Source organism: Haliotis rufescens, unplaced genomic scaffold (assembly GCF_023055435.1).
Source record: "Haliotis rufescens isolate VD_foot unplaced genomic scaffold, xgHalRufe1.0.p SCAF_7, whole genome shotgun sequence".
Classification (NCBI taxonomy): Eukaryota; Metazoa; Mollusca; class Gastropoda; order Lepetellida; family Haliotidae; genus Haliotis; species Haliotis rufescens.
The window spans coordinates 25,493,633-25,521,148 of NW_025964361.1; the positions used below are offsets into that span (position 1 = coordinate 25,493,633).

The 27,516-nt window shown below is 38.5% G+C and overlaps 1 protein-coding gene across 2 annotated transcripts in view; it reads left to right on the plus strand.

Moving 5' to 3' along the window:
* Nucleotides 1-6,758: 6,758 nt before the first annotated feature.
* The window catches only part of LOC124137487 (GRB2-associated-binding protein 1-like), a 77,178-nt gene continuing 56,420 nt past the window's right edge, over nt 6,759-27,516 (plus strand). The window contains exon 1 of one of the 2 annotated variants that reach the window (XM_046503803.2): nt 6,759-7,244. In XM_046503803.2, coding sequence (XP_046359759.2) covers nt 7,143-7,244 — 102 coding nt within the window. In that variant the 5' untranslated portion in view covers nt 6,759-7,142. The remainder of the gene's footprint in view (nt 7,245-27,516) is intronic. The other variant, XM_046503805.2, reaches the window with a different exon arrangement.

The window sequence follows — 27,516 nt, forward strand, 5'->3', positions numbered from 1 at the left end:
GTGTGTTTTGTGTGTGTGTGTGTGTGTGTGTGGTGACAATACAATAAAAAAACAACTCATATTGCCTTATAGACCTAATTCAGGTGGGTACGTATGAACAGCCATTTTGCAAATTCCAAAATAAACACAAACGACAACGTTTGTTCAGGAAGACTTATTGCTCTTTAGCCAATTATATAGGTAACCAATTGTGTCTAGTGAACTGCGATTACCACTGGTAATTTTTCATACCTTAGACAGGATAAGAAGTATGACGATGACATAATAATACACCAACCGTGCAGTCAAGTAAAATATTTGGTAGAGAGAAAACATGCTTGTTTAAGAAATTAAGAGTCCAACCCAGTTCATACGATCACGAAATGAAGGACAGTATTCTCAGTTGTGTTCAGGTTGTTTAGTATAAATCCATCTTTCTTTTAAAAATACAACAATTAGTGACACCTTTCAAGCGGTTTTATAGCTGAAATCTATCAAACATTATCTTCCATATTCACATGTTTGCTTCATCGCTGTGTGTGTTGGGTAGGACAGATCCTATACATAGTCACCAAAGAAGGTACCACGTTTCTGGTTTGCACGTGCAAATGCCTTGGCAATGTCCATGAGGTAGATGTCCTCAGTATTGTCTTTGTGAATGTGCAACAGCATGATGCTGTTGAGACGTTGCTGGATCATTGTACTTCTAATGCCTGTTTTCAAACGTTTGAGAGTTTTTTTGACATGATCCCTGTCCCGTCACTGTGACAATGGCAAATATTTCGAAGTGGCATCGGAAGTAAAGCATGCTTTCATTTCTATTGAAATAGTGAAATACCGTTTTTAATTTTGTTTATCTATGAATTTTGCATCTGTACGACACGAAACCAAGTTAATCAAAGCCATTGAAAAATACATTTGGAGTTGACTACACATTTGATCAGTTTAAACATTTAATTGTTTTTTTTTTCTAATTTATGCATGTAACTTTGTTTAAAGGGCAAGGAAACAAAACACAGCAACTTTGCAGATGTTAATACTTTAGGGCATACTTAATCATAAATGCTCTACCAAAATTAAATTTGAAAAACGACAGCAAATGATTAAAACATCGTCGCCCAAACGAAAGCATCCACCACTGGGGTTAAAACGGGTTCCCGGTGTTTGTCACGCTGCTCAATTTCAACGATCGGTCGGCGCCAAGTCTGCCCGCTTCCACCCAGGATAATTTATTTAAATTTAAACGACAATGCCCTGGCATCTGTTTTGGTGTAATTTCTAACGTCGAGGTTGAGCTGCCAGGTCTCTAAGCCCTAATTCCCCGAGCCCTAAGTCGCCTGGTAACTGCCTTTTGCCCTAAGGCATCGTCGTGATAACGTCACTGTCAGGAATCTATTTCGGTGATACAAAGTACGCAAGTACCGGTCTTCATTGGGCGTAGTTACCCTGGGCATGCCTGTTCTTGGCCTGTCTGACGTCTGCCCGGTCTATCTGTAACGTTTCATCAGATAAGTGACAGCAACACGGGAGCAGGTCAAAGTTCAAGCAATGTGGGCGTGGGTGGCTCCCATCTGTATCATACCCAGGGCCCGCTCGCGTTGTTCGGGTGACAGTCGTAGTATTTCTGTGGCCTTTTTTCTATCAGTGTGAGTATCTGACATGCCGTCCGTATCATGATATGCCTTTATTGCACATGAAGTTTCGTCTGCCCACACGGCACGTGTTTCACTTTTCTGTTTTCTTTCGCATTTTCTACACACACAAAAAACGTACCGTGGATGTGTATCACATTTTGCATAAAGAATTGATGTGTTTGGACGATGTGTTTTACATTGATTTAGTTAGAACTTGTGTTTTTAATTTTTTTGCAGTTTCATTTATAAAGTGGTAAAGTTTCTTTTGGCTGTCAGTTTATATTTTACCTGATATGCTCAATTCTGTACTTTACGGGATTTTACATCGTTGTATAGACATTCATAGCAGCCACGGAGGATACGGTTATAAGTTAAAAAACAATTTGCTCCAATATATAATAATATACATTCATTTATATTGTAATGGGCAGCGACCTAGCTCTGCATAAACCATTGGATTATATGTAGATTTAGGGGCGGTCGGGTAGCCTAGTGGTTAAAGCGTTCGCTCGTTACGCCGAAGACCCGGGTTCAAATCCCGACATGGGTACAATGTGTGAAGCCCATTGCTGGTGTCGCCCGCCGTGATATTGCTGGAATATTGCTTAAAGCGGCGTCACTCAGTCAAATGTAGATTTAGTGACACTTAAAAATCGATTAAAGAAATCAAGATGTAATCGCTTTCCATTATCTGTTCTGCGGTAGCCCCAGTTAGCTGAAGCGTAACATAAGACACTAGCAGTGTAACTATCGAACAATGACAGTAGAGTCTTGATATTGAGACTTGGTAGTATTGCATGTATATAAAGCTATAAAGCAAATGTTGCCTTCCAGCCTTGAAACTACTTTTCATCAATAGTAAACTGCTAGTATGCTCTGCTATCAACGACTCCAATCTAGGCCCTCCAACCTTTGTTTCAACATAGAACAACTTCTCGCCCACTTTGGTTGTTTTTCGGGGGTTTACTTCCAAGACCCATGATTTTGAATATGAATATATCAATGAATAAATGAAAATTGCAATATAACATCACTAGATATGATTATTTACCATTTCAATTATATTTCCTGTTCTGCTAGGCATTGTTTTCTATCAGAGACCATATACCGATATATCGCTTTATCGTCTCTACTTTAACGAGAGCTACAGCTGACCGATTTCCCCTTTTGATAGGGTGAGTGAATATAATTTTAAGGCCCAAACACATTTACACACTATACCCATGTGAAACACGAATACGGGTCATGGGTGTGGCGGACTAACGTTTTAACTGCAACGGGCTCCATATATACACCACTCTGTATTGTGTTAAAAAAACACAGCCTCTATATGTAGAAACGCCACTAAACACAAATGAAGTTTATTACCAGCAATTTACTCACCAAGTACACTCACCACATACTGGGAATTCACACCGAACGGTAATTCGTTGTGGCGAGCAGGTGCACACAGGAGGAAATATACATGCTAACGACATCAATTAGCGCCGGCGGGCCACCGTCACACGTGGGCAGAACGGTAATAGCTTATGTGCGTTGCATGTAAATTGCACGGGTGTCGATCTTAATCATGTCAATCAACGATTTGTTTACTGGAGAATGCAGTAGGTTGGTAGATGAGTGATGGATGGGACATCGATCAGGGAGAATTCACACCAATACACATGTACAGATGGTATATTTGTGCGGTGCACATTTCCAAAAGGATTTTGAAATGTATAAGAAAACATATGTTTCTAAAATACACTTTCGTGTGTGTTAGTTTAAATAATGTTATTTTAAGGGCGCAGAAGCAACATATCGACCCGAACAAGTTATGAAACTAACGCCGTTTTAAACAGGTGTATATTTCAGTAATATCATGGCGTGTCAGGTTATAGACTAACATTTAGTCTCTGAAATCTTATATTACACAATATCCTTCTTGACTCTAAAAAAAATCCCTATGCTGATTTCAGAGACTGTGGAATAGAGCTAGCTTGAGCTAGCTAGACTTGCTTTTGCATGCATTTCTAGATTATGTTTTTTTCATAAAATAAATATATTCCACGGTCATGGTGCAGGACTAGTCAGGTTAGCATGGGTCGTGTAACCCAGACGGCACAGGTATGGTGCTGATAAACCACGGATCTGGGATTCGAACGAACGACTGCAGCTTCTGTGATACCCGTAATCTCATTTTTCAAATTCAGTGTTTGTATTTTCAAAATTAAATGAAACAACGAATTAAAGTGGAGAGGTGTTAATTAGGATAGACTATTTGTGTTAACATGTGTAACCAATGAATAGACAGATTCAGTTGTATATTTTCATCTGCTGAGTGCTATTTATGTAACTGATACAAATCAAACTGAGACATGGGAATAAGTTTAAACTTTACAAAAATGTAAGAATCGTGTCCTCTGCAAGTCCCAGATGGCTGACATTTTTTATGCGATCATTTCACGGTCATAATGCTGTGTTGTGAATTAAGTGAGTGAATGTGAAGATGCGGGTTAGAAATCATCTTCAGCAACCCATGCTTGTATGAGGCGACTAACGGGATGGGGTGGTCAGGCTTACTGACTTTGTTGATGTATGTCGTATCCCAATTGCGTGGATCGATACTCACGATGTCAATCACTGGATTGTCTGGTCCAGACTCGATTATTTACAGACCGCCATCATGTAGCTGTAATATTGCTGAGCGGGGCGTTAAACAACAAACAAACAAACAATAACGTCTTTTGGTATGACGCGGCCGTGGATTATTTTTCTGCTAGGCGATACATATATCGGTTTCTCGTTTTCTGAGAAAATATTTGTTTATAATTACAAATACAGCTCAGTCAATCCATTGTTGTACCGAACTGTCATAAAACCGTCTGTGACGTCATGCAAATGAAGGACACTCAGGGAAATGTGCTTTGATATGTCATGTTGCAATGGACCCCTTCGCAAGCATGGTGAGGTAAGGTGAAATGGGGTTTAACGTCGCGTCCAAGTTTATTGCACTTATATATATAGCGACGTAAATGCACGTGATTGTGTGTGGGGCTGCTTGTACTAGTCCGGACTGATGCCGATTTATAGTGCTAGCTCACTAAGATACCATGCCGCAGTTTAACATGAATACCCCACTCAGACACAGTATACTCCCATTTTTAACGTTTTTTGGTATGACGCGGTCGGTGATCGAACCCCGGGCCTTCCGCTCTCCGGGCTGACGCCCTACCACGAGACCACGGAGGCGGGCCCGCAAGCATGGAAACAATGGGATTATTGACATGAACTAGACAATTAGCATGAAAGAAAACTGATCACGTCCAGCGATAGTGAAAATAATTACACCCGCATCCGTTCATCTACGTTTCTAATCTGGTTCCCGGCCCCCTATGTGCGCTGTCAGCTACGTTGTTATAGATGAAGAGACGGAACCCAGCTTCAACAGTATCGCGACTGCATACCGTTTGTTGTACATCGAAATTACTTGTCATAATTATCTGCTCGAAATTTGAGAAAATAAATGACAGATGGATGTCACACGATATAATTCCACAATATTATATTAAAGGAGAATGTTCTGTACTCCGTATTGATTCTATGATTATATGTAGCGTGATTTCCGTGACTAATACGAGGTCATGTATTGAGACATTTCACTCAGATCGTGTGATGACACACCGTTCTTCGGAAGTCATTGATACATACAACGGCGAAACCAAAAAACCAGGTCTATACTTGATCACAATACGAAATCATATGAGGTCATCTTACTGTGTTTGCAATGTATTAAGTAGCGTGCCAATTCAGTAATTTCCGCATTGGAAACTCGAGACGTTCAATGTATCAGTGATAGATGGCATAGGGGTATCAAGAGCGGTGTGTGTGTGTGTGTGTGTGTGTGTGTGTGTGTGTGTGTCTGTGTGTGTGTGTGTGTGTGTGTGTGTGTGTGTGTCTCTCTCTCTCTCTCTCTCTCTCTCTCTCTCTCTCTCTCTCTCTCTCTCTCTCTCTCTGTGTGTGTGTGTGTGTGTGTGTGTGTGTCCGAACTACCACCCCCTCCACTTTAGAAACGGAACGAAGCCAAAAACGTAATAACTTGTGAAGGCAGTAAAATTATCTGAAATTTTGAGAATCTGAGATGGTTTTATTCTTTTATGTTCGACCTTGTAATGAGGGTTATGATCACTTTCCTTTCCTAATCCCATAAGTGAAAGAATGTTACTTTACAATTACGTCACAGTCAACAATTAATAGTCTTGACCAGACAAACCGTTGATCCACGCGTCGGGGACCGAAGACATTGTGCCCACCCGATCCTCAATAGCTGATGCGGCAGGGTACTGGGAATAATTCTGCCTCTGAATCTCCACGGGGGTATAAATCTAAAGTTATCAGAAATAATCTCTCTCCAAGATGCAGGGGCTACATTAATATATACTTGAGTATACCTACATTCCACATATATATTTGCAGACAACACAGGCGATACTTATTTTCAGCAGGAGTAAACCATTCTGAAATCAATCATATGATCAATCATCGATCAGTAACACCAGCAGAGAGAAATATTAATTTTGACTGTCTCGAAAACAACTAATCTTGTTGATCTGAAATGTAAACAACGAATTCGTTGTTGATATAGTTGCATGCTATTCAGCATCGCCAAGTTGTGACGCGTGGATTTCTTCCGGGTATGTTGCAGTTGTATATATACTGTCTGTAGTCACGCTTGTTCATTGTCAGAGTATAAAAATAGATGTAAGTCATGCGTGATCACACGATCAAATCCCATCAAATGTTGTACAATCTGTGTCAAATAAAGTATAAATATACATGTAGATATAGTTACGTCTTTCTTTGGTTCAGAGTTATTTTATATCAATATGAATCTCTAGGAAGTTCAAGGGATTCTGCAGATATATGTTTGCTCAGATCAGAGACCATATAATAGATTTTATGGTCTCTGCTCAGATCTACCACGCTGTCGGTTAAATAGTTATGAAATCGGAGCAAATATCGTACTAATTATCTATTAACTATGCATATATCCTATACATGCAGTGTCGACAAGATGTCAAACAATACAATCACGGTGTGGTTACTTGATATGCACCGACAAAAGTAGGCGTTGACACTTCCGATGGTTGAGACGTGGGCCTTGATAGGTGGAAGTGAAATTCATAAATGGGTGATTATTGAGTCAGTTGATTCACTGAGAATACATCTAAACTCTTTCGGGATACTACTGAGCTGTCATATTCACGGTCATACGGACACATATGGATTTTGGAACGTGAATATGGAATGAGAGACTAGGATTTCATTTCATCTGAAATCGGGCACCTGCTCAGCGTGCTCTGACTAGTTGTTAGGGGAGTAGTGCGGTCAATCGGAAAAGGTCTCGTTTACGTTTCCCGAGTTGTCAGAAACTTCCTGCATTGATGTGAAAAGAACCGAACATGTTGATAATGTCAAACTTGTGTAACATTTATCAGAAGACTTCGTCGACATGATTTTCTGAACGGATTTTACAGTGCCTCGGATAATATGGGGCAAGCGAAAATGAACAAGATAGGAAATGTAGTTTACTCAGGGTGGTTGATCAAGTCTCCCCCAGAGAGAAAAACAACTTGGAAAATCTTCCGAGCGGTAAGTTGTTATGAGAAAATTTGACATATCAAGTTATCAACCACCTTCTCACCTACCTTCTATTGATCAGAGCTTACTGAATGGGATGGAACTTCTTTCTTGTTTTCATTATGTTTATTATGCATGGAGGGATTTCACTGAATGACCCATTTTATTGAGCAAATGCATGACCCGGGCAATCGTTTCCAAACTTGACCTACATTCCATTCATGAAGTCACGCACAGACAGACAGAAAGAATGGGTTCTGGAATTCTGACTTCCATACCAGCCTAAAAGAATTCAGTATGAAAAGTATGTCGTAATGAAGTTAGATATTATAATACCCTTTGCACTTTATCTCAGTTCAACTATCTCATTGAAAGTCCTGTGTTACAAAGTCCAACAGTTGAGAGGTGATCATTCTTACCATTCTTCTGTATGAAACTATGCTAACAATATTTTGTTGATTGACGTGTGGGCAACTTTTCATCTTGATTAAGGTTGAGGATATCAAAATTATCCTCTCATCCCATGCATGTTTGACCTGTAATTTGTCAGTTATCCCCCAGATGTAAAGAATCACACACCTGTCAAATGTGAAAATCATATGAACTTGTAATAATTTCACATCTAAGCAGGAATTGGTCTGTTTTTAATAAATTCAACTTGCAGATCTTGAGCTTTAAATGCCACTTTGTAAACATGACCTAACACATTATAAGACAATCTTTTTGCTGACAATGAGGTGAAGTTTTAGTTATATTTGTAAATTTGAAATCCATATTATTGTGGTCTCTATATTATCACAGTATAGGAAAATCTTGTAATCAAAGCCCCCTGTCTGCTGTTGACTTATGCAAATCTAAACAGGGGTAGAAACTAACAGTTATTGTCCACTAGTCCTTACAATGATAACATATAGAAAAACTCTTAAAATTGGCAAATTTCTACTAGTCCTTATGATACCTTAACTATTGGACAGATTAGCAAGGACTATAGGACTAGTACCAATTTCTAACAATGCTAAAGATGATGTTTCATCACTTGATATAATACAGGTCTTGCTGCTGAATGTCACAGCTTCTTGTAAGTAAACATATTAGTTTGTTCATAATAGCGGGTTTCTGGAATGTCTTTTTATGTGGCACTACCCCAAACGTTTTTTTGGATGATCTCTGTTGACCCAAACCTAGGTTGTATGTATACCTTGCTACAAGAAGTATTCTTTCAAACTCTATTTTTGTAAGCAATTTATTTTTTTACTATACTTAGATTCAAAATTGTACTTTTGTCTCTGATCTGCCTCACACATCTGGTTCATCATATCGATTGAAGGAAATATGTTATAATATGATTATTTGATGTTCTCCTTGTCTTTGCCAGTCATGGTAAGTCTGTTGTGTATACATATAGAGGAACTGTCATGACTTTCTCTGTGGTCTGTTGCCAGAGTAGGTCTAGACACTTCAGTGCCCAGTGAGAGACATGGTATCTGTAGAATTAGAGTCATCAGCATCTGCCAGACTGATAAACCGAATAGATTTGAGTTAATTACCTGACATACAAAGTGGTATTTGTGTTCGAGTAAAATTGAAACTCTGAATGTAAAGTCACAGACCTATTTTCTTTTGAAGGTTTATTTAGTCCTTTTCAGTTTTTAATGGAATATCTCTCTGGAATCACTGAGAAGGTAGACTGCGCTACAGTTATTGTTTGGAATACATTTCTCATGACCTGTCTGCACCTAAAATTTCCCAGGTTCTAATATTTAAAAACAACTTGTCAGAAATGACATTTTGTGCTCTCAGTTTCATTGTCACAGGGGATTCTGATTTATCTGAAATTTTGAACACTAGTATGATACAACGTTATCTTTAGCCTACATTCCTGGCTAGAGTAGATTTGATGGACGGGAGGATGCCATTCTCACAAGTAATGAGGTGACACATATCAAACATGTCAAACATGTGTAGGCATGAGACATGTTATGTACACCCAGTCACTGCTTTGATCGACTCATTGACTGGTCAGAGCTAGAAGCCAACAACAAAAAATAATGATTGAAATTAATTTTATATGCCTGTCCATTCTTTTTTATGAATTAGAAAAACAGTACGACTGCAAAACGCAAACAAAATGCAACTCTTGTCTGGATTAATAACAGTTGAAATGTAGTCACATACCATGCTAGGCTCTCAACCAGTTAAGAACTCATTTTGTCATTTTGCCTGTGATCGCATATTTATCATGTTTATCAACCAGTTTAAATTTTTTGAGTGAGTGAGTATTTTTTTACGCCGCTTTAAGCAATATTTCAGCAATATCACAGTGGGGGGGACACCAGAAATGGGCTTCACACATTGTACCCATGTCGGGAATTGAACCCGGGTCTTTGGCGTGACGAGCTAACGCTGAAACCACTAGGCTACCCAACTGCCCCTAATTCTTAGAGACCAGCCTCATAGCGCTTGTGTTGAATATTTTGTATGATTGCCAATATTATTTCTCATGTTAGATTGAGTAGTTCCCTTTCCAAGAAGAAATATGACCCAAACTCTACATCTGTAGTGACTAATAAATCCTGACAAACATGGTGTTATACTCTGCAAATTGAATTGATACAGAAGATATTAATACCCTGTAACTGTAATTACGTTGCTGAGATGTAGCCTTTACATCTGTGGTTCATACAGTTTAAGTCTGAAATGGTTATTTAAACATGATTAATGAAATAACTATGCATCATGTTCATAGTTCATTATTCCTTAAGAATTGTGAGCGAGTGAGTTGTGTTTAACACCGCTTTTAACAGTATTCCATCCAGTTATATCACAGCGTGTCAGCTTAATGTTGGAGGAAAGCCAGAAGTGATGCAGGTCTTTGACGTTTACCACTTTGGTGAAACCCACGAGCACGGGTATGGTGCTGACCAACCTAAAAACATAATCGGGGCGAACCGGGATTCAAATCCACAATCATAGGTTTCTGGCGTGCCCAGGGGACGCAACTCTGCACAGAGAATTGCAGCACCTTAGACGACTGGGCCACCCATCCCCCCCTTAAGAAGACACAACAATAGGTAACTAATGGTATTTTCCAACTCATTTAATATGGGAGATGATTGTGAAGCATTCATGCATCATATTTGATTCCAGATGACAGTGAATGGAGAGTATACATCACTGAGCCTTAGGCGACACTATTTTTGTTTCTGTTGACAAATTCAACCAACTGGAGCTTAAGGGCACAATGTACAAAAATAAAACTAGTATAAATATATTTTATTTACCCCACAGCTTTATCGAAGGATTAAAAAACTAATTAGATCAGATTATTAACTGTGGTAAATATAGTAACTGTCAACATTTAAATAATATTTGACGAAATGCACCTGATACACATAACAGGCGTTGTCTGACAGAGAACGATACACGTTTTTAATTCTGAAAATAGCAATACCCTACACTTTAAACAAAATTAGCGTTTTTTGTTCCCTAATAAACCATCCCCCCAAAACAAGTTTATTACAAGTAAAATGAAAAAATAATGAGCCTCACAAATTAATTTTGATTTCAACCAACCCAAGTTGTTTGGATTAAGTCTGTTAACCATTACATAAGACTGTGTGGCCTAAATTAGTAAACAGGGTTAGAAATTGGCACTAGTCCTATAGTCCTTGCCAAACTGCCCAATAGTAAAGGTATCCCAAGGACTAGTAGAATTTTGCCATTTTTAAAGGTTTTGCTATATGCTATCATTATAAGGACTAGTGGACTGAAACTGTTAGTTTCTACCGCTGGTAAATGTAGGGTGCCAGTATAATTGCATGTAAGTGGGAGTGTAAGTTGTCACAGCTTTGTCACAAGTGTTGGACATTGCCCAGTTGTGTGTGCTTGTATGATAGTCTGACGTACGTCGCCATAATGTTCCATGGATTGATGAGGTCTTTAGAAAAGATAACAAGTATTTTTAGCTGAAACCTTCCATGACCCATGGAACCCCGTTGGTTACTGACATTGTATATATTATTTGTTGATAGTATGAACTATCTATGTATTAAGACTTAAGGGTAAACATTCTTCAGGACAAGTTTAAAACGACTATGTGAATTTCATGATTTTGGTTTCTCTTGGTAACTCTTATTTGTAAGTATTCCTTTGACTGACATTGAGTCTCTGAAATGATGGTGTCTATACAGTCATACAAATAGTGTCCTATATTGTCATGCAGCAGGAGCATCGTCAGCTTAATTTAAAGTTACAATAGCAAGTCACTATTCAAGTACACCAGTTGCTGTCTTCTAGCTCCGTAACAGCATGACATAGCCCATTATCCCTCTCATATGTTGAGTACCTGTACTTTTTAAAATGTCCGGTAAGCAATATTTTAAAACGGACATTTGAGATTCCCAATCGGACATGTCCGGCGCATATGACGGTTTCCGGACCCCTGACCTGTAGTATATGATAGAAGGGAACTGAGGGAATCAGAAGTTTTCCTGAAACTGTTGGTTTGTTGTTTTACGCCGCACTCAGCAATATTCCAGCTATATGTCGGCAGTCTGTAAATAATTGAGTCTGGACCAGACAATCCAGTGATTGACATCATGAATATCGATCCACGCAATTGTGGGACCGATGACATGCATCAACCAAGTCAGCGAGCCTGACCAACCCACTCCTGTTAGTCGCCTTTTACGACAAGTATAGTCGCCTTTTACAGGTATTCTACCCCGGATCTTCCTGAAACTGAAGACATCTAGACTGGCCAAAGTATTGTGGATTCTCTTGTTAATTTCTAAGTGTTCTTGTTTGAGGTCTTTTTAAGTATCCCTATCAGAGTTTAGTGTTATATTTGACCTATTGAAACTATGAAGCTTATGTCCTGCAGTTTGCCCTGCGATGACCGCAGGTTCGAGATGACACAGCACAGGTCAGTGGGAGTTGTAGTCATCATGTTGATGTGTCTCCTGCTTCAGGCTGGAACATGGCTGCAGGCTATAGGTCACACAACTAACTATCAATATATGTCTTAACTGCTGAAGCTGTCATCTCTAAATTAGACACGGATATCAGAGCTCCAGATAAGCTGCATATCTGCGTAAAATACACATCAGAAATGCAGAAATACGCAGTAAAATAAAATCAGCGTATCAAAATACGCAATGAACATTACAGATAAGCTACAAAAATAAAACTTGTGCGTATCATCAAAATATTGTGAAGTAACCATGCGAATTAGATTAGCAAATCAGTAACTTGTTTTGAAATTATAAACGGGCATTCCGTCAACCTTGCCAAACTCCACGATGACAGTTACATCACGATCATTTGCCATCACACTTTCTTGTGGAAGTGTCGTGGTATTTTTGAGTCCCATAAAGCTCTCGAACCCACACGACACCAGTTTGCATAGACTAGATGAATAGTGTTTTTAAATATTTAACTTATATACCCACATGTGTAAAAACTAGTGGGTAACAGAAATTGGAATACCCAGATAGAATTACAGATACCCAATGATTTTAAAATGCATGGGTAAAATACCCACAACACCAAAAGCTTATCTGGAGCTCTGGATATTGATGGATATGACAACACAAGTATTGCTATGTCAGTTTTAGATTGCTTATGAGATAATATATGATACTTGATATGTGTGTGGTGTATGTGTCTATATATGGGCTTGATAATATGCTGTTTGTGTTACAGTATACCTTGATAATAATATGTATGACAGCGGTAGAAACTAACAGTTTCAGTCCACTAGTCCTTATAATGATAGCATATAGCAAAACCTTTAAAAATGGCAAAATTCTACTAGTCCTTAGGATACCTTTACTATTGGGCAGTTTGGCAAGGACTATAGGACTAGTGCCAATTTCTAACCCTGTATGATATATGAGGCTGGTTCATGGCTAATGAGGTTTCTGTTTATTATTAATATACATGAAAAAAACAAAGGAAGTGCTTTGTTATTGACTTTTGATCCCATGATATTGTCCTCCATGGAACTGAATAATATGATGCTATCATTCTGTTTTGTTGTTGTTTAATGTTGCCTCCCTTTGCTGTACCAGGATCCACTGGTTGTTTTGAATCCCACATTATGATCCTTCAACAGTTACTGTAAACCCCATTCTTTGAAGTGTGGATTTTACCAATATGGTAAACGTATGACATGCAATCCTTTGGGCTTTCCAAACACACTGGGACAGTACTGAAATATTGTTCAAAGATTTGTTAAACCCAACTCTCTCATTGATTTTGTGCGTTAAAAAGTGTATAATCGAGCATGATATGAGCAAAATGATACGGTTACACATCATATCATCACTTTGTTTAAGAAAAGCCTAGAATATGTACTTTGTTTACATGAAAGGTTTAGAGTTGTTATTATGAAGTTTCAGAATACTAACAAGACTTGCTACCCTATTATATCTGAGCCTTTCATTTTACTTGTATGACATTGCCAGGTTCAAAATTATGAATGAATATGATTTGACCCATTGGGTGTTGAATTGACTGAGGAAGACTTGCTTCATTCTAGGGATTCACTTGCACAAGATATTGGAGCCTATATGCATATTAACATGATTAATGGACCATTGACACAGATAGCAGTCAAAGCGAGACCCATGGGGAACAACAGAGTGTGGATGTTGAGATCATCAAAATTCGTTCAGTTTACAATCCATGTTAAATTTAACTGATAATTTCCTGATAGAAAGTCAATCAAGTGTAGGCAATGTATTTTTAAACAAGGAAATTGTCTCTTTTTTTTATAAAAAGCATAAGGCTTCACAAATAATTTATATTCTTTAGGTGAAGTGGTCAACCTAGGACCTACATTTTCATGGCCCCGAAACGTAATGCTTAAGTCCAACTGTCCCAGGCCTCATTATAAAAAGACAGGTGAGTCCTTGTACTTCAGAAACCCTGACCTGACGGCAGTTATAAGAACCTTGACCCCATGACCTTTAGAAGGTCCTTGTATAAGGCTGTAGTTTGTCAATGTCGCCTTGTCAGCGGAACTGAATAAAGGAAAGTTTTAATCTTTCAAAAGAGCCATGTTACAAGGCGCTAGTACTGAGGCCTGGTGCAGTTGTTCGGTTGTATTTCTGGAGTTGACAGGATGTTGTCCCCACCCAATGTCCCAGTAGCTGCCTGCAGTAATCCTGAGGTCAATAAAATATTACCGGGTCAGTATTCATTGAATCTCCTCAGCCAGGTAATACACATATCAGATGTATTTCATAGAGTTTGGACCCATGAAGATCCAGGGTAGAATAGGTCACCATCGACCCATGCTTGCCGTAAAAGGTGACTAAGAGGTGGTGATTAACAGGATTGGGTGGTCAGGCTCGCTGACTTAGTTGCATATCATCTTATCCCAATTGGGTGGATCGATGCCAGTCACTGGATTGTATGGTCCAGATTTGATTATTTACAGACCAAATAAACAAACATAGAGTTTGACTATATTTATGCTCTTGTCTTAACATGCCTAAAGTGCAAGTCTCATGGGTATATGCAACTTGCAGAATTGGTTAGATCATAACATCGTTAATGCAGATTTCGTATAAAAACTTATCAGCAGCGCTTAATGAAGTTTGTTTGCACTTTAGTCCTGTCTGTCAATTTTAAAGACTGAAACGCATGTACGGCAAAGGGGAGCCTTTCTATACAGAGGCTCCATATATGGTTATGGTGGAGGAAATGTCCTCCAAACTTCATGATTGATCGCACAACATACTTGACCCTCTGCACCCAAGCAAGCAAGCTTCCGTTCATGGTCATAGTTGGCTGAACACATCCTTGGCAAGGCAATGACCGTTTGTACACTGTACTTTCCTTCGTATGAGTGGGATTAAAGAATTAATATGTACTCCTTTCTTTTAACAAAGGAAATGTGCTAAGAGCTATTTATATTACAAATTGAGTTCACTATTCCACGAGAAAACGATGTGCGAAATATGCTCTTTCTCAAATTACGTTTATTCTTCTGGTTTCTGTACTTCATTTATTTTGTTGAGACTTTTCTTTGTTTAAAATATTTGCTGATCTGTGTATAAAGTGAGGAAGCATCGATCATGCTACTTCGTAACTTTTTTTTCCTTTTCGTGAGCTCAAATAGATCAGAACTTGCCAATATGTTCTACTCTGACAGTGGCAATAGTTTTTGATATATTATGGAATGTGAATGTTTCTCGGAACATGAATTTGTGATTTCCAAGGAAGGAGTACAAGTGAACCCAGAGGAAGGAGTACAAGAGAACCCCGAGGAAGGAGTACAAGTGAACCCAAGAAAGGAGTACAAGTGAACCCCGAGGAAGGAGTACAAGTGAACCCCGAGGAAGGAGTACAAGTGAACCCCGAGGAAGGAGTACAAGTGAACCCCGAGGAAGGAGTACAAAAGAACCCCTACATGTTTGAGCCTGTGATTGTCAATAGTGACGAAGATAACCAGGATGATCCGCATCTTGGCATGGATCACAAGGGATTGCAAAACATAGATTGGTTAATTTGTTTGGTATATTTTCTTCAAATCCCAATATCCTGCTGTAGTCTTGAAATAGCACAACAAAGAGGAAGCGCCATGTCATAGACTCTGAATCTGTGTCACTTGCTAACGTGTTGCATGACACTATACACATGGCTGAGTGATTTATGATGCCTGGACTGACTGCCAGCATTTATCATGCAATAATAAGTACAATCAGTTGTGAGATAAGGGGGACTGTGGGTGAGACAAATACTAATTGGCTACAAAGATCAATATACTGGTGTTATACACACAATACAGGTCTCCCGACAACTAATGACTAATTAATCGCGTATACTCTGTACCCAGCTGATGGTAATATCTCAATCATCTTGCACGCCTACCTGTCCGTGCTAATTAAGCCACGCTTCCTTGTTTGCGATTCGTTTGGGTTGTTACAAATACAGACATCAAAATACATACTTTTATTGAAGCGCAACAGTGTTGAGTTTGTTTCCACACTTTCTTCCTCGGCCATCGTCTTGTACATCAAACTGGCTACATACTGATATAAGAGAAATCTATTACTATTACTTGAACTTGACTAAGGGTTGTTGGGGTGAAGGGATAGTCTAGAGATTAAAGTGTTTGTTCGCCTCACTCTAGGCCAGGTTTTCATTTCCCCACATTTGGGTAGGGCCCATTCTTGTTTGTTTGTTGTTTAACACTGCACCCAGCAATATTCCAGCTATATGGCGGCGATCTGTAAATAATTGAGTCTGGGCCAGACAATTCAGTGATTGATATCATGAGCATCAATCCACGCAACTGGTATACGATGACAAGCATCTGATCCCGTTATTTGCGACTTACGACAAGCATGGGTTGCTGAAGACCAATTCTCTACCCCGATCTTCACAGGTCCCCATTCTTGTGTTGCTTAGAAGTGGATTGGCTGGAAGTTTGCAAAAAGTGGTGTAAAATTATTCTAGCTTGCTGACTGATAAAACCAAAATCTGGTCCTCTGCAATGCCTGATTGATGTATATCAAAATACAAGGAGGAGTTATCTTCCCCTAGGCAGTGCCTTACATCTCAGCCCCACCTAGGTTCTGTTCTCTTTTGTGCAAATTACTTTTACTCTGTCCTCTATTTTGTATTTGAGCTTTGACTTAGATTTGTGAACATAATTCTGACTGGTCAGCCTCCCAGACCCTAGAAAATAAGTTAAAAATATGAATCCAACTCAAGTCTAGAACAATTTGGCAAGTCTAAATTGTCTCAGGTTAGCTTTGTTCTGGTCTCCATTTAATAGTTATTTTGTAGATAAATAAGATAACTATTTCTGGACTAAATATAGGTCAAGTCTGTAGCTTTCAAATGAAAATAGTGGTGTGTCTGTCTGAAATCAATTGCAATGTGTAGAGTTGTGTCCCTTGGACACGCCAGAAACCGATGCTCGCAGTTCCAATCCCAGACTTACCCTGAATATGGTTATTTCTTTGAGACAGGCACTTGTGTGTCACCTGCATTAACAAACTCACTTGATTATCACTTGCCCTGCATTGACCCCTTCCTCTTGATTACAACTTGTTTTAAGTATGATTATTTGGTTTGGAAACCCAAATATGTGAATCTTTGGACAAAAACGGAATGAGGCACAATGCTGAATACCAACAATTCTTTAACTTCTCTTTTTGCCAGTGTTAATGTGATTAAGAACGTTTTCCAAGAACGTCTGTTTACAGAACAGGGCTCCCCACATTTCTGAGCAGGTAACAGCAGACCACCTGTCTGTGAATCAGTCTGTCTTTTATATACTATGTTTACACGGCAGGGCAAGAAAGTCGGATCATTTGATAGCGGGAGGGAATACCACAGTCCCAAAGAGGGCTTCATCGGCTTGACCTTCAGCAAGAATACTTATATTGGGGATAAAAAGCTCCAATTATTCTGCGACATAAAAATCCCAAATTTGCAGATTTCTAACCTTTGTCATTTGCAGAATGAGAGAGCGGAGCTGTGTGTAGCGTAAATAGCTCGGCTTTCTCACAAGAATGCAGCATCTGCTTTCATCAGCAGCCACAAACCCCCAGTCTGCAGGCGCTATGGATCAGAGGCTTTTGTAATGACTTGTGCCAGAGCTTCCCATGTCAGGGATGGTGGCCAAGAAAAAGAGGCTGGTATTTTACACTTGTGTCTTGTAGAATCCAAGCCAGAGCTAACTTGCCTGATGATTATTGGTTTATTTTAGACCAGAAATCTGCAGTTGCCATATCTAAGGCATTGTGGAATTCTCTTCTCTCAAAATGATTTTTTTCAGTATTATTATGATTATGTTTTTGCAGATCATAGACTTGATTGACAATAGGTAATATCAAAGTAACAGTTGATGGTCTAAATACAAATACCATTAATAATAATAATAGAAGTAGCAACAGCAACAACAATAATGAAAATGCTATTTCTATAGTGCAAAGTTCCTTATCATTGAGGGACATGCTCAATGCTGTTTATCAGTATCAGGTTTTGTTCATAATTACCATTTTCGACGAATAAGCGCCCAGGGCCCTCTCAAAATTAGAAATAGGGGGCTCTAATTACAATATTATTTTGGTGAAAAAAACAGTTGAAAGATAAATTTCGTGGTTTATGCTGACAGCCTGAAATGTTTATATACGACAGATATATTTTTTCAGAATTCAATAGCCCATAATTAAGGGTGCATATAACACACGAGTGCGTATTATACGCGAATAAATAAGTCTTGTGTACATTCATCAGTCTGAAGGGGTGCTAATTGGGATTGTTCACTTGCCAATATATTAGCAAATATCACTGTGGGCGCTTATTAGAGCGGGGTGCTTATTACATCGAATACGGTAGTAGGTAGGGTTTTGTTGCACAAAGCAGTCTGTGTTCTACTGTGACTATAAGTATGAATGATGATGTAGAGGAGTTGTGATGTTTAATAGTGCAAAATCATTGTGTTAGAGTCTAGTAATTAAGCAAATATCCTTTTTGTAAAATTTGAAGAAGGCAACTAGATCTATGTCAGGCAATAACTTGAAGGTAATTTTGTTCAAGACAAATGGACTGTTCCACATCTTTATTTTTAACAAGAAATCCTTCCTGACTATCATCCTGAAAAAGGTCATTTTGGAAATCAAATATTGGACAGCATGGCCAGTGGTCCTGATGCCTTGGTGTGTACTGCTTGATGTCAGGGGACACTTCCCAAGTTAGGTCTTCATATTTAAGCAACTAAACAACTAAAGCATAGAGAACCCAGACCAGGAAAATAAATACAAATAGTTTATGTTGTTTAATAATCTTAGACCCGTGAAGATCCGGGTAGAGAATGGGTCTTCACCAACCCATGCTTGCCGTAAAGACGACTAGGCTTGTCGTATGAGGTAAATAATGGGATCGGGTGGTCAGGTTCGCCGACTTGGTTGATGCATGTCATCGTATCCCAATTGCGTAGATCGATGCTCATGATATCAGTCACTGGATTTTCTTGTCCAGACTCCATTATGTACAGACCACCATAATATAGCTGGAATATTGCTGAGTGTGGCGTTAAACAACAAACAAACAAACAAATATTTCGAACTACTCAAGCTATAATGTTAGCAATATATGTATAAGCCATACGATAAAGAATCATTTGACCTCTCAAGTACTTGGGCTGATTTGCATACACTGATGAGGGACCAACCCTGTGATATTCTGGCAGGAGGCCTGGGATTAGTCCCAGAATATGCGTTAAAAAATAATTATGCTTCAAACAAAAATTATTAATATTTTGGCTCATACTTTCAAGTAAAAAATATCTGGTTTTGCAGTTGTAGCTGAAAACATATTCAGTCCCTATACAAAATCACAGCTTCCCAAACCGTCCCCAACCCTCCCCACAGGTTTCAAATGGCCTTTCCCTTACCATGAAGAGAGACCTACTGTGCTGATACCTTGAACACCATATGAACACGATGAACATAATGATGGCCTAAAGGGAAGGTTTGGAAAGAGTTGGATCAGAGGAAATGGCATCTTTCAAGTACTGATGGTCATCTGATTGCGTTCATATACTGATAGCAGGGACTTTGATGTCATCACCAAGTAATCGGTGATACAAAGTTTTGTAATTGATTTTGATGGAGACTGATAAAAAACTGTCACTTTAGGTCAAGTTTAAGGATGTATGAAGCCCATTTTTGATGTACCCATCCTTCATGTGACTGGAGTATTTGGACAAGTAGCCTAAACCTTGCTTGTCAGCCTCTTCCTTGATAACGATTTATCAAGGGATTCCCAGAGGCTGAAATCTCTGCTGAATCGTCCATTTTACTCTTCCAACTATATCATAAGCATGTGTTAATTAATCACTATCATATAGGGATGATACCAGGTGGTCGTGAAAAGGTAAGTGTACCCTGCCTGACCGATGGCACCCATCACAAACAAACACGCGAAGGCAAGCCAATTGTTCACCTGAAAAAACACGGGAACATACATTACAAACTTGTGAATTGCTTCGGACATCATTTCTGTCACTGGTATGTAAATTTTGGACATGTCCTCAACAAGTCTACCATAAAACTTTTTAAAAGTTTCTGAGGCCTTGAGTGTTGTAAGAGTTGTATGACGCTCTTTGAAATCTTCGTAGAAAGATTATGCTTGATAGTACCTCAAAAGTTGTGAAATGTAGACACAAAACCAAAGATTTTATTAACTGTTTGTTGTTTAAAGTCGCACTCCAGCTTTTTTTACGGCGGTGTGTATATAATAGAGTCTGGACCAGACAATCCAGTGATTGACATCATGAGCATCAATCCACTCAATTGGGATACGATGACATGACCACCTAACCACCCGATCCCGTAAGTCGCCTCTTACAACAAGCATAGTCCCCTTAAACGGCAAGGATGGGTTGCTGAAGACCTATTCTAACTTGGATCGTCATGGGTCTTTTATGTTGTGAATGTTACCCAGTTTGGAGATTTCCTTGTTGTCTTATGAATGAGACAGTTATGAAAGTGAAAGGGAGACATTGTAACCTGGCAAATAGATGTGTCAGCTTTGCAGTGTTGTAATGTGTTAATGTACTGTTACACCGTCGCGTCATCACCAGCATGAAGCCGCACATGTTCACCCTGTCAAAATGCCCAGACGAAGTTGGCGGGGGATATAGAAACGGGCTCCGTCCGTCACATTTTGTTTCCGGAGCATAACTCAGAAACCGTTCAATATTTTTTCATGAAACTAGTGCCTTTTGCTATTAAGAAATTTTAGACATTTTTATTTTCTACGTTTCCATGGCAACAAGATGGAATTAGGGTCTGTGAGGGTAGGGTTCGTTTCCAGAGCATAACTCATATACTGTTCAATATTTTTTCATGAAACTTTGCAGGTCTGTCAAGTACATGCTGAAATGGTGCCTTTTGCTATTTAGAAATTTTAGAAATTTTTATTTTTTACGTTTCCATGGCAGCAAGATGGACTTAGGTTCTGTGATGGTAGGGTTCGTTTCCGGAGCATAACTCATATACTGTTCAATATTTTTTCATGAAACTTTGCAGGTCTGTCAAGTACATGCTGAAATGGTGCCTTTTGCTATTTAGAAATTTTAGAAATTTTTATTTTTTACGTTTCCATGGCAGCAAGATGGACTTAGGTTCTGTGATGGTAGGGTTCGTTTCCGGAGCATAACTCAGAAACCGTTCAATATTTTTTCATGAAACTTTGCAGGTCTGTTAGGTACATGCTGAACTGGTACCTTTTGCTATTTAGATAATTTAGAAATTTTTATTTTTTACGTTTCCATGGCAGCAAGATGGACTTAAGTTCCAAACTCTTCTTTTTTTACAATTTCCATGACAAGTTCCACCTCGGTTAAAAAATGTTAGGGTTTGTTTAGATTTAATTATGTCATAAATTCTGCAACAGGGGCGGGGGATATAGCCACGTTGACTCTTGTTCAACTTGGACTGACCTCCAGGACTCATGCGTTTGTAAATGTTACATTTTGTGTGTGACACAAGCCATTATGTGCAGTTTGATTCTTAAAACTCCCTTGCTGCTGGAAGGGTTATGGGTTAATGGGTAATCAGATTACACTTTCTCAAAGCAGCCTCATGTTCAGTCATGGTGAGAAATCCGGATGTTGATTGTTTATCTTGAAATCACAGTTGTTGTAATCGGAAGTTGAAAAAAATAAATATTTGCCTTTTGCTTGCCAAGATCAAATTTAATCATGCCATGTTTGCCTCAGGATCATTAGTGATGATTAATTTGATAGTGTAATTGAAAATATATTTTTTTACATAATGACAATAATGTTAAAGAGTTAAGATTGCAGGATATGGAAGGGTGGTCTGACTCAGTGACTTGGATCATGCATGTCATTGTAGCCCAATTATGTAGATTGTTGATGTGGCTGGAATCTTGCTGACTACTAATGTCACTATTGTTGATGTGGCTGGAATCTTGCTGACTACTAATCTCACTATTGTTGATGTGGCGGGAATCTTGCTGCCTACTAATCTCACTATTGTTGATGTGGCTGGAATCTTGCTGACTACTAATCTCACTATTGTTAATGTGGGTGGAATCTTGCTGACTACTTAACTAATGTCACTATTGTTGATGTGGCTGGAATCTTGCTGACTACTAATGTCACTATTGTTGATGTGTCAGTGTTGGAATTTTAACTAACATTTAGTCCACTAGTCCTTAAAATGATAACATATAGCAAATTCCTGAAAAATGGCAATTTCCCACTTGTCCTTATGATACCTTAACTAGTGGAAATTTGCCATTTTTAGGAATTTGCTATTTGTTATCATTAAGACGGACTACTAGTCCTTATGATACCTGAACTCACCCGTGATGATCCGGGGTAGAATAGGTTTTCAGCAACCCATGCTTGCCATAAAAGGAGACTATGCTTGTCTTAATGGAGACTAACAAGATCGGGTGGTCAGGCTCGCTGACTTGGTTGATGCATGTCATCGTATCCCAAATGTGTAGATCGATGCTCATGACATAAATCACTGGATTGTCTGGTCCAGACTGGATTATATACAGACCGCTGTCATATAGCTGGAATATTGCTGAGTGCGACGTTAAATAACAAACAAACAAACAAATGATACCTTAACTTTTGGCCAGTTTGGCAAGAACTACAGGACTAGTGCCAATTTCTAACGCTGCCTTTGAGGTTTTAGGGAATCTTTAGGGTTGTAACAGATAAACTTTGGGTCAGTGGGGTTGTCAAGTGGTTATAATGTTCACTCGTCACACCGAAGGCCCGAGTTCTATTCCTGTGATATTGATGAAATATTGCTAAAAGCAACATAAAACAATACTCCCTGTCACAAATACCCTTTTCTATAATAACACTGTATGTTCATCTTGAATCAGTACGCAGTCCGGGGAATCAAGGGAGAAGCCCAGTACAAGAATCGCATTCTTAACCTTTGACCTATCCGCGGTGGCTGTTGGAGTGCGGCTGCATCGTTGGTGATGAGACTCCAGCACATGTACACCCTCTGATGCTTTCTCCATCTTATCACCAGCCTCTGTTAGCACTGCACCACTCTTTCCATCAGAACAGAATGGTGGCAGATTGCAGTTTCTTGTTTTTGCAAGTCTTTTATGCTGGGTTACCATAGTTACATGTAATTAGAAAATATAGTTTCAGGATTTGACTTTTATCTTGGCATTGCTGGAAGTCTTTTAATCCATTAATAAACACTCTAAGCGTTGGATACGGAATACTCAGTGCTTAGGAAATGTGATGTTTTTTAAGGTGTTATTGTAAAAGGATTATTTTCCATGGTTTGGGAGATTGGAGGAGATGAATCGGTCACCACGTTGAATTCTTCATAACTGTGTGTGAGTGATTAATGATATAATCAGGGTTAATTGATTTATCAGATGGTAATTATTATCTGTCATGTATGACAAGTAATCAATATTTTTAAGCGATGAATTTCGCATGCATACTGAGAAAGTATTTCGTACTTGGCGATTTCTGCGTTCAGACTGCTTGAAATTATTATCTTATGTGTAACAGTCTGCTAAACTTTAGTCTGTTCTGTTGTCCAAAGCAAAATAATCATGTTCTTATAACATCATTTTAAGGGAATCGCTTTTATGATGTGATTTTAAGGATGAAACATAGTTCTCAACTCTCAGTGTGACCAGTAGTGTCTAAATAAGTAAATTTTGATGTCATTATTGTGAAACTTAACACTGTGAAATATTTTATACCAACAATGGTATCTGCTCTAAGTAAAGTCCTACAAGACCAGATCTTTGTTAGTCATTGGTTTGTGGATATTCTTTTGAAAATGTAGCATGGAAAAAGTTAAGATTTCCTTTTTGTTCTTCAAGAAATTAATTAAGTTACCGGGAGTACAATGTATGCAGAGCTGTTTCTATAAACTTTCAGTCAGCAGTAGAAGATAAATAGGACTTTAGAGGACCTGGAGTCAGGCACTGTGACATTGTCGGGTGGACTGTTGCTCATGCTCTCACTCACTGGCTTTACTGCTTTATACTGGGTTGGTTATACTGACTGCTGGGATGTAGCTGAACATCTACCAAAATTTCAGGCATCTGACACCATCAGCGGTTTACTTCCTACTAAACACTCCAGTTTTACTTTTGTAAATGTTAGTATTGGCTCTTTCATAAAATAAAGGTCCTGTCTAAAGTAGTAATATAAATCTCTAGTGACATCAGACCAGTGAAGATTCCGGGGTAGAATAGGTCTTCAGCAACCCATGCTTGCCGTACAAGGTGACTATGCTTGTTGTAAAAGGCGACTAACGGGATCGGGTGGTCAGGCTTGCTGACTTGGTTGATGCATGTCATCGGTCCCAGTTGCGTGAATCGATGCTCATGATATTAGTCACTGGATTGTCTGGTCCAGACTGGATTATTTACAGACCGCTGTCATATAGCTGGAATATTGCTGAGTGCGGCGTTAAACAACAAACCAACCAACCAATCTAGTGACATCATCCTATTGTTCTCCAGTCTGGTTAAACCTCCGGGGGATGTTTATTATATAATTAGAATAATATCCTGGGGATTTTATTAATACATCTTCCCTTTATATTGTAACGTATGAATGTTTCTCGCTAAAAAATTATTTTGCATTTGAACACAATGTTATGAAATGTAAAATCAAATGGCAAATGTTTTCTTTATATTCTCAAGGGTTGAACATGCAAACCTTCGTATCTGTAGCCCAGTGAGTGTACCACAAGGCTACAGAGGCGCTGATAACTCACACTGCTTTTAATTATGTCTTTTTCAAGTACCTGTACGCAAGCAACAGATATTTTACGCCTGTCTCCTTAGGTTCATGGAAAGTATGTTTGAAACATAAAAATGTTAAGTAAGGATAAGATATATGGATTAACAACTTCTTTATTACAATTACAATGTTTCGGTGTAGGTTCTAATCCCATTATCAAGCAAGTGATGTACAGAGTAAATGTTGTGTTTAGCTTCTTTTTTCATATATAAGTTGGATGAAACACTTCCCCTCAGGTTTTTATGACATTTAAAACCCTCATCCTTGGGATAAAACTTCAGGGCTGGATTCTGATTTTAGATCTCATTTAAACCCTCTGACGTATTTTATTCTACGAGTAAGAGTTTCATCTCACTCAAACTTCCGTCCACAACTGAAGACTGTTCATTCATGATTGTCGAGGTGGTAATTGATGACAGCGGGGGAAACAAATATAATGAGCTTACGTTCTTAACCTATAAATGTCTGGGAATGGGATCCAAGTCAACCTTGCTGAGATGCCGTTTCAGATAAAACTAAGTTTGTTTATATATGTTTCGGTTTTTTCAAAGGACATAAACATATGTCAGTAATAACTGCTGACAAACATTGTCAGTTAATCCATTAAAGTCTCCAAATTTCAATGGACCGAGTGGTTTAAGTTGAGCCTCAAGTTGCTTCCTTAACAGATGTTTAGAATGAATCTGTCCCGACATCCGCTGAAAGAGGATTGAGGCCTTTGAAGTATGATTGAAACATGATTAGTTTCCAGGGCATATGGATTTGACATGGCTTATAACTGTTTAAGATGCAAAAGTAATCCATCTGGTTGCTAGAACACAATGAAGATGGGATGAAAGTTATGTTGTTGGCCATCCTAGTACTGATACAAAGTATACTGGGGAGACATAGGTGGGTATTTGGGAATGTTGACAAGTTGATTCAGACAATAAGCTTACCATCTTTTATGACATCTGGAACATTATAAGATTTGATAAATTCTGTTTTGTCAGATAGTTATGCAGCAGCAGAAATTGGCACTAGTCCTGTAGTCCTTGCCAAACTGCCCAATAGTTAAGGTATCATAAGGACTAGTAGAAATCTGCCATTTGTAAGGGTTTTTCTATATGTTATCAATATAAGGACTAGTGGACGGAAAATGTTGTGTTTCTACCGCTGTTATGTCTCCTCTCTCTCTCTCTCTCTCTCTCCTCCTCCTCCCCCCCCCCCCCCCCCCCCTTGGAGCAGAGACATAGTGTTTGCTGGCTCGGATTGGCGTTCCTATCCTATTCCAATTCTTAACTTGATAACAGTTCGATTTTTTCAACCATATTGCCATATGCATTGCTCTTCAGCTTAACTGGTGCTTTTTGCTATTTTGAAATTTTTCAATTTTTTTTTATTTTATTTTTTTCATGGAAACAATTTTTAACTAAGTCTCAATAAGTAGTGTTTGTTTCCCGCCACAACTCTGCAGTTAATGAATAGTTCTGCATGAAACCATTATCTTTCCGGGCTATAATTTGCTAGTATTGTGTTTTGGATTTGCAAACACATTTACAGTAACCATGGTAACAAAGTTCTTGAACTAATGTTTACAAAAAAAAGGATGTGGAAGACAGTTTTTTAGTAAAAACACATTATAGTTAATGTATAAATACATTGTTCTGATATTCATTTAATTTTGTATGAATCTTTCACTTAAATGATATATTAATTTCTTTGTAGTTTAATATTTTTAAGAAATCATGAGTTTTTGCTTTTTTTAAGTTTTATTGACAAATTTCATGTACTATATGTTATTGATTATCAAGATTCATATGGCTGGACTATTGCTGAGTGTGGCGTTAGCAACGAACACACAAGCAAGCACTTGCTCTAGTTTCTTAAGACACCTGGCATTTCAATGTTGAATACATCCCAATAGAATTGTCACTGGGCTTTGAACAAACACAATGCCAGAAAACCTGTTTGTTTAGTGTGAAGCTTGAAATGTTCTTATCTTAACATGGTCAAGTTCATGTTTTACAAAGCCTTTTTTAGATGTCTCAATTTAGCATTTGGGATATGACACTTCCATCATGGAGATTAGAAGCTTTGTCTGTTCCATGGATAGAGTTATGACGCCAGTATAAATAGTCAAGTCACTTGGGGAATGTTTCATTTGAAGGATTAAATGTATATATGGAATTCTAGTTTAATAGAATGACACTTGGAGGATAAGGAAATATGACCATGGAGACTATAACTAAAAAAAATGAAAGGTGTTTTTAACAAAATGTTTATTGCAGTTGTGAAATTATCTTGATGCCAAGGTTGATGGGAAGTTGTGCCCTAGGTGATTGAATTCTTACATCTAAATCTGCTTGCCTGAACATGTCATTTGGTCATTTTTTTCAGAATCAATCAGTTTATTCGGTAATAAGACCTCAGGCCCACGTACAGATATATACAATTTAGTTACACATCAAGTGCTGCATGAAATAATATTTACATGTA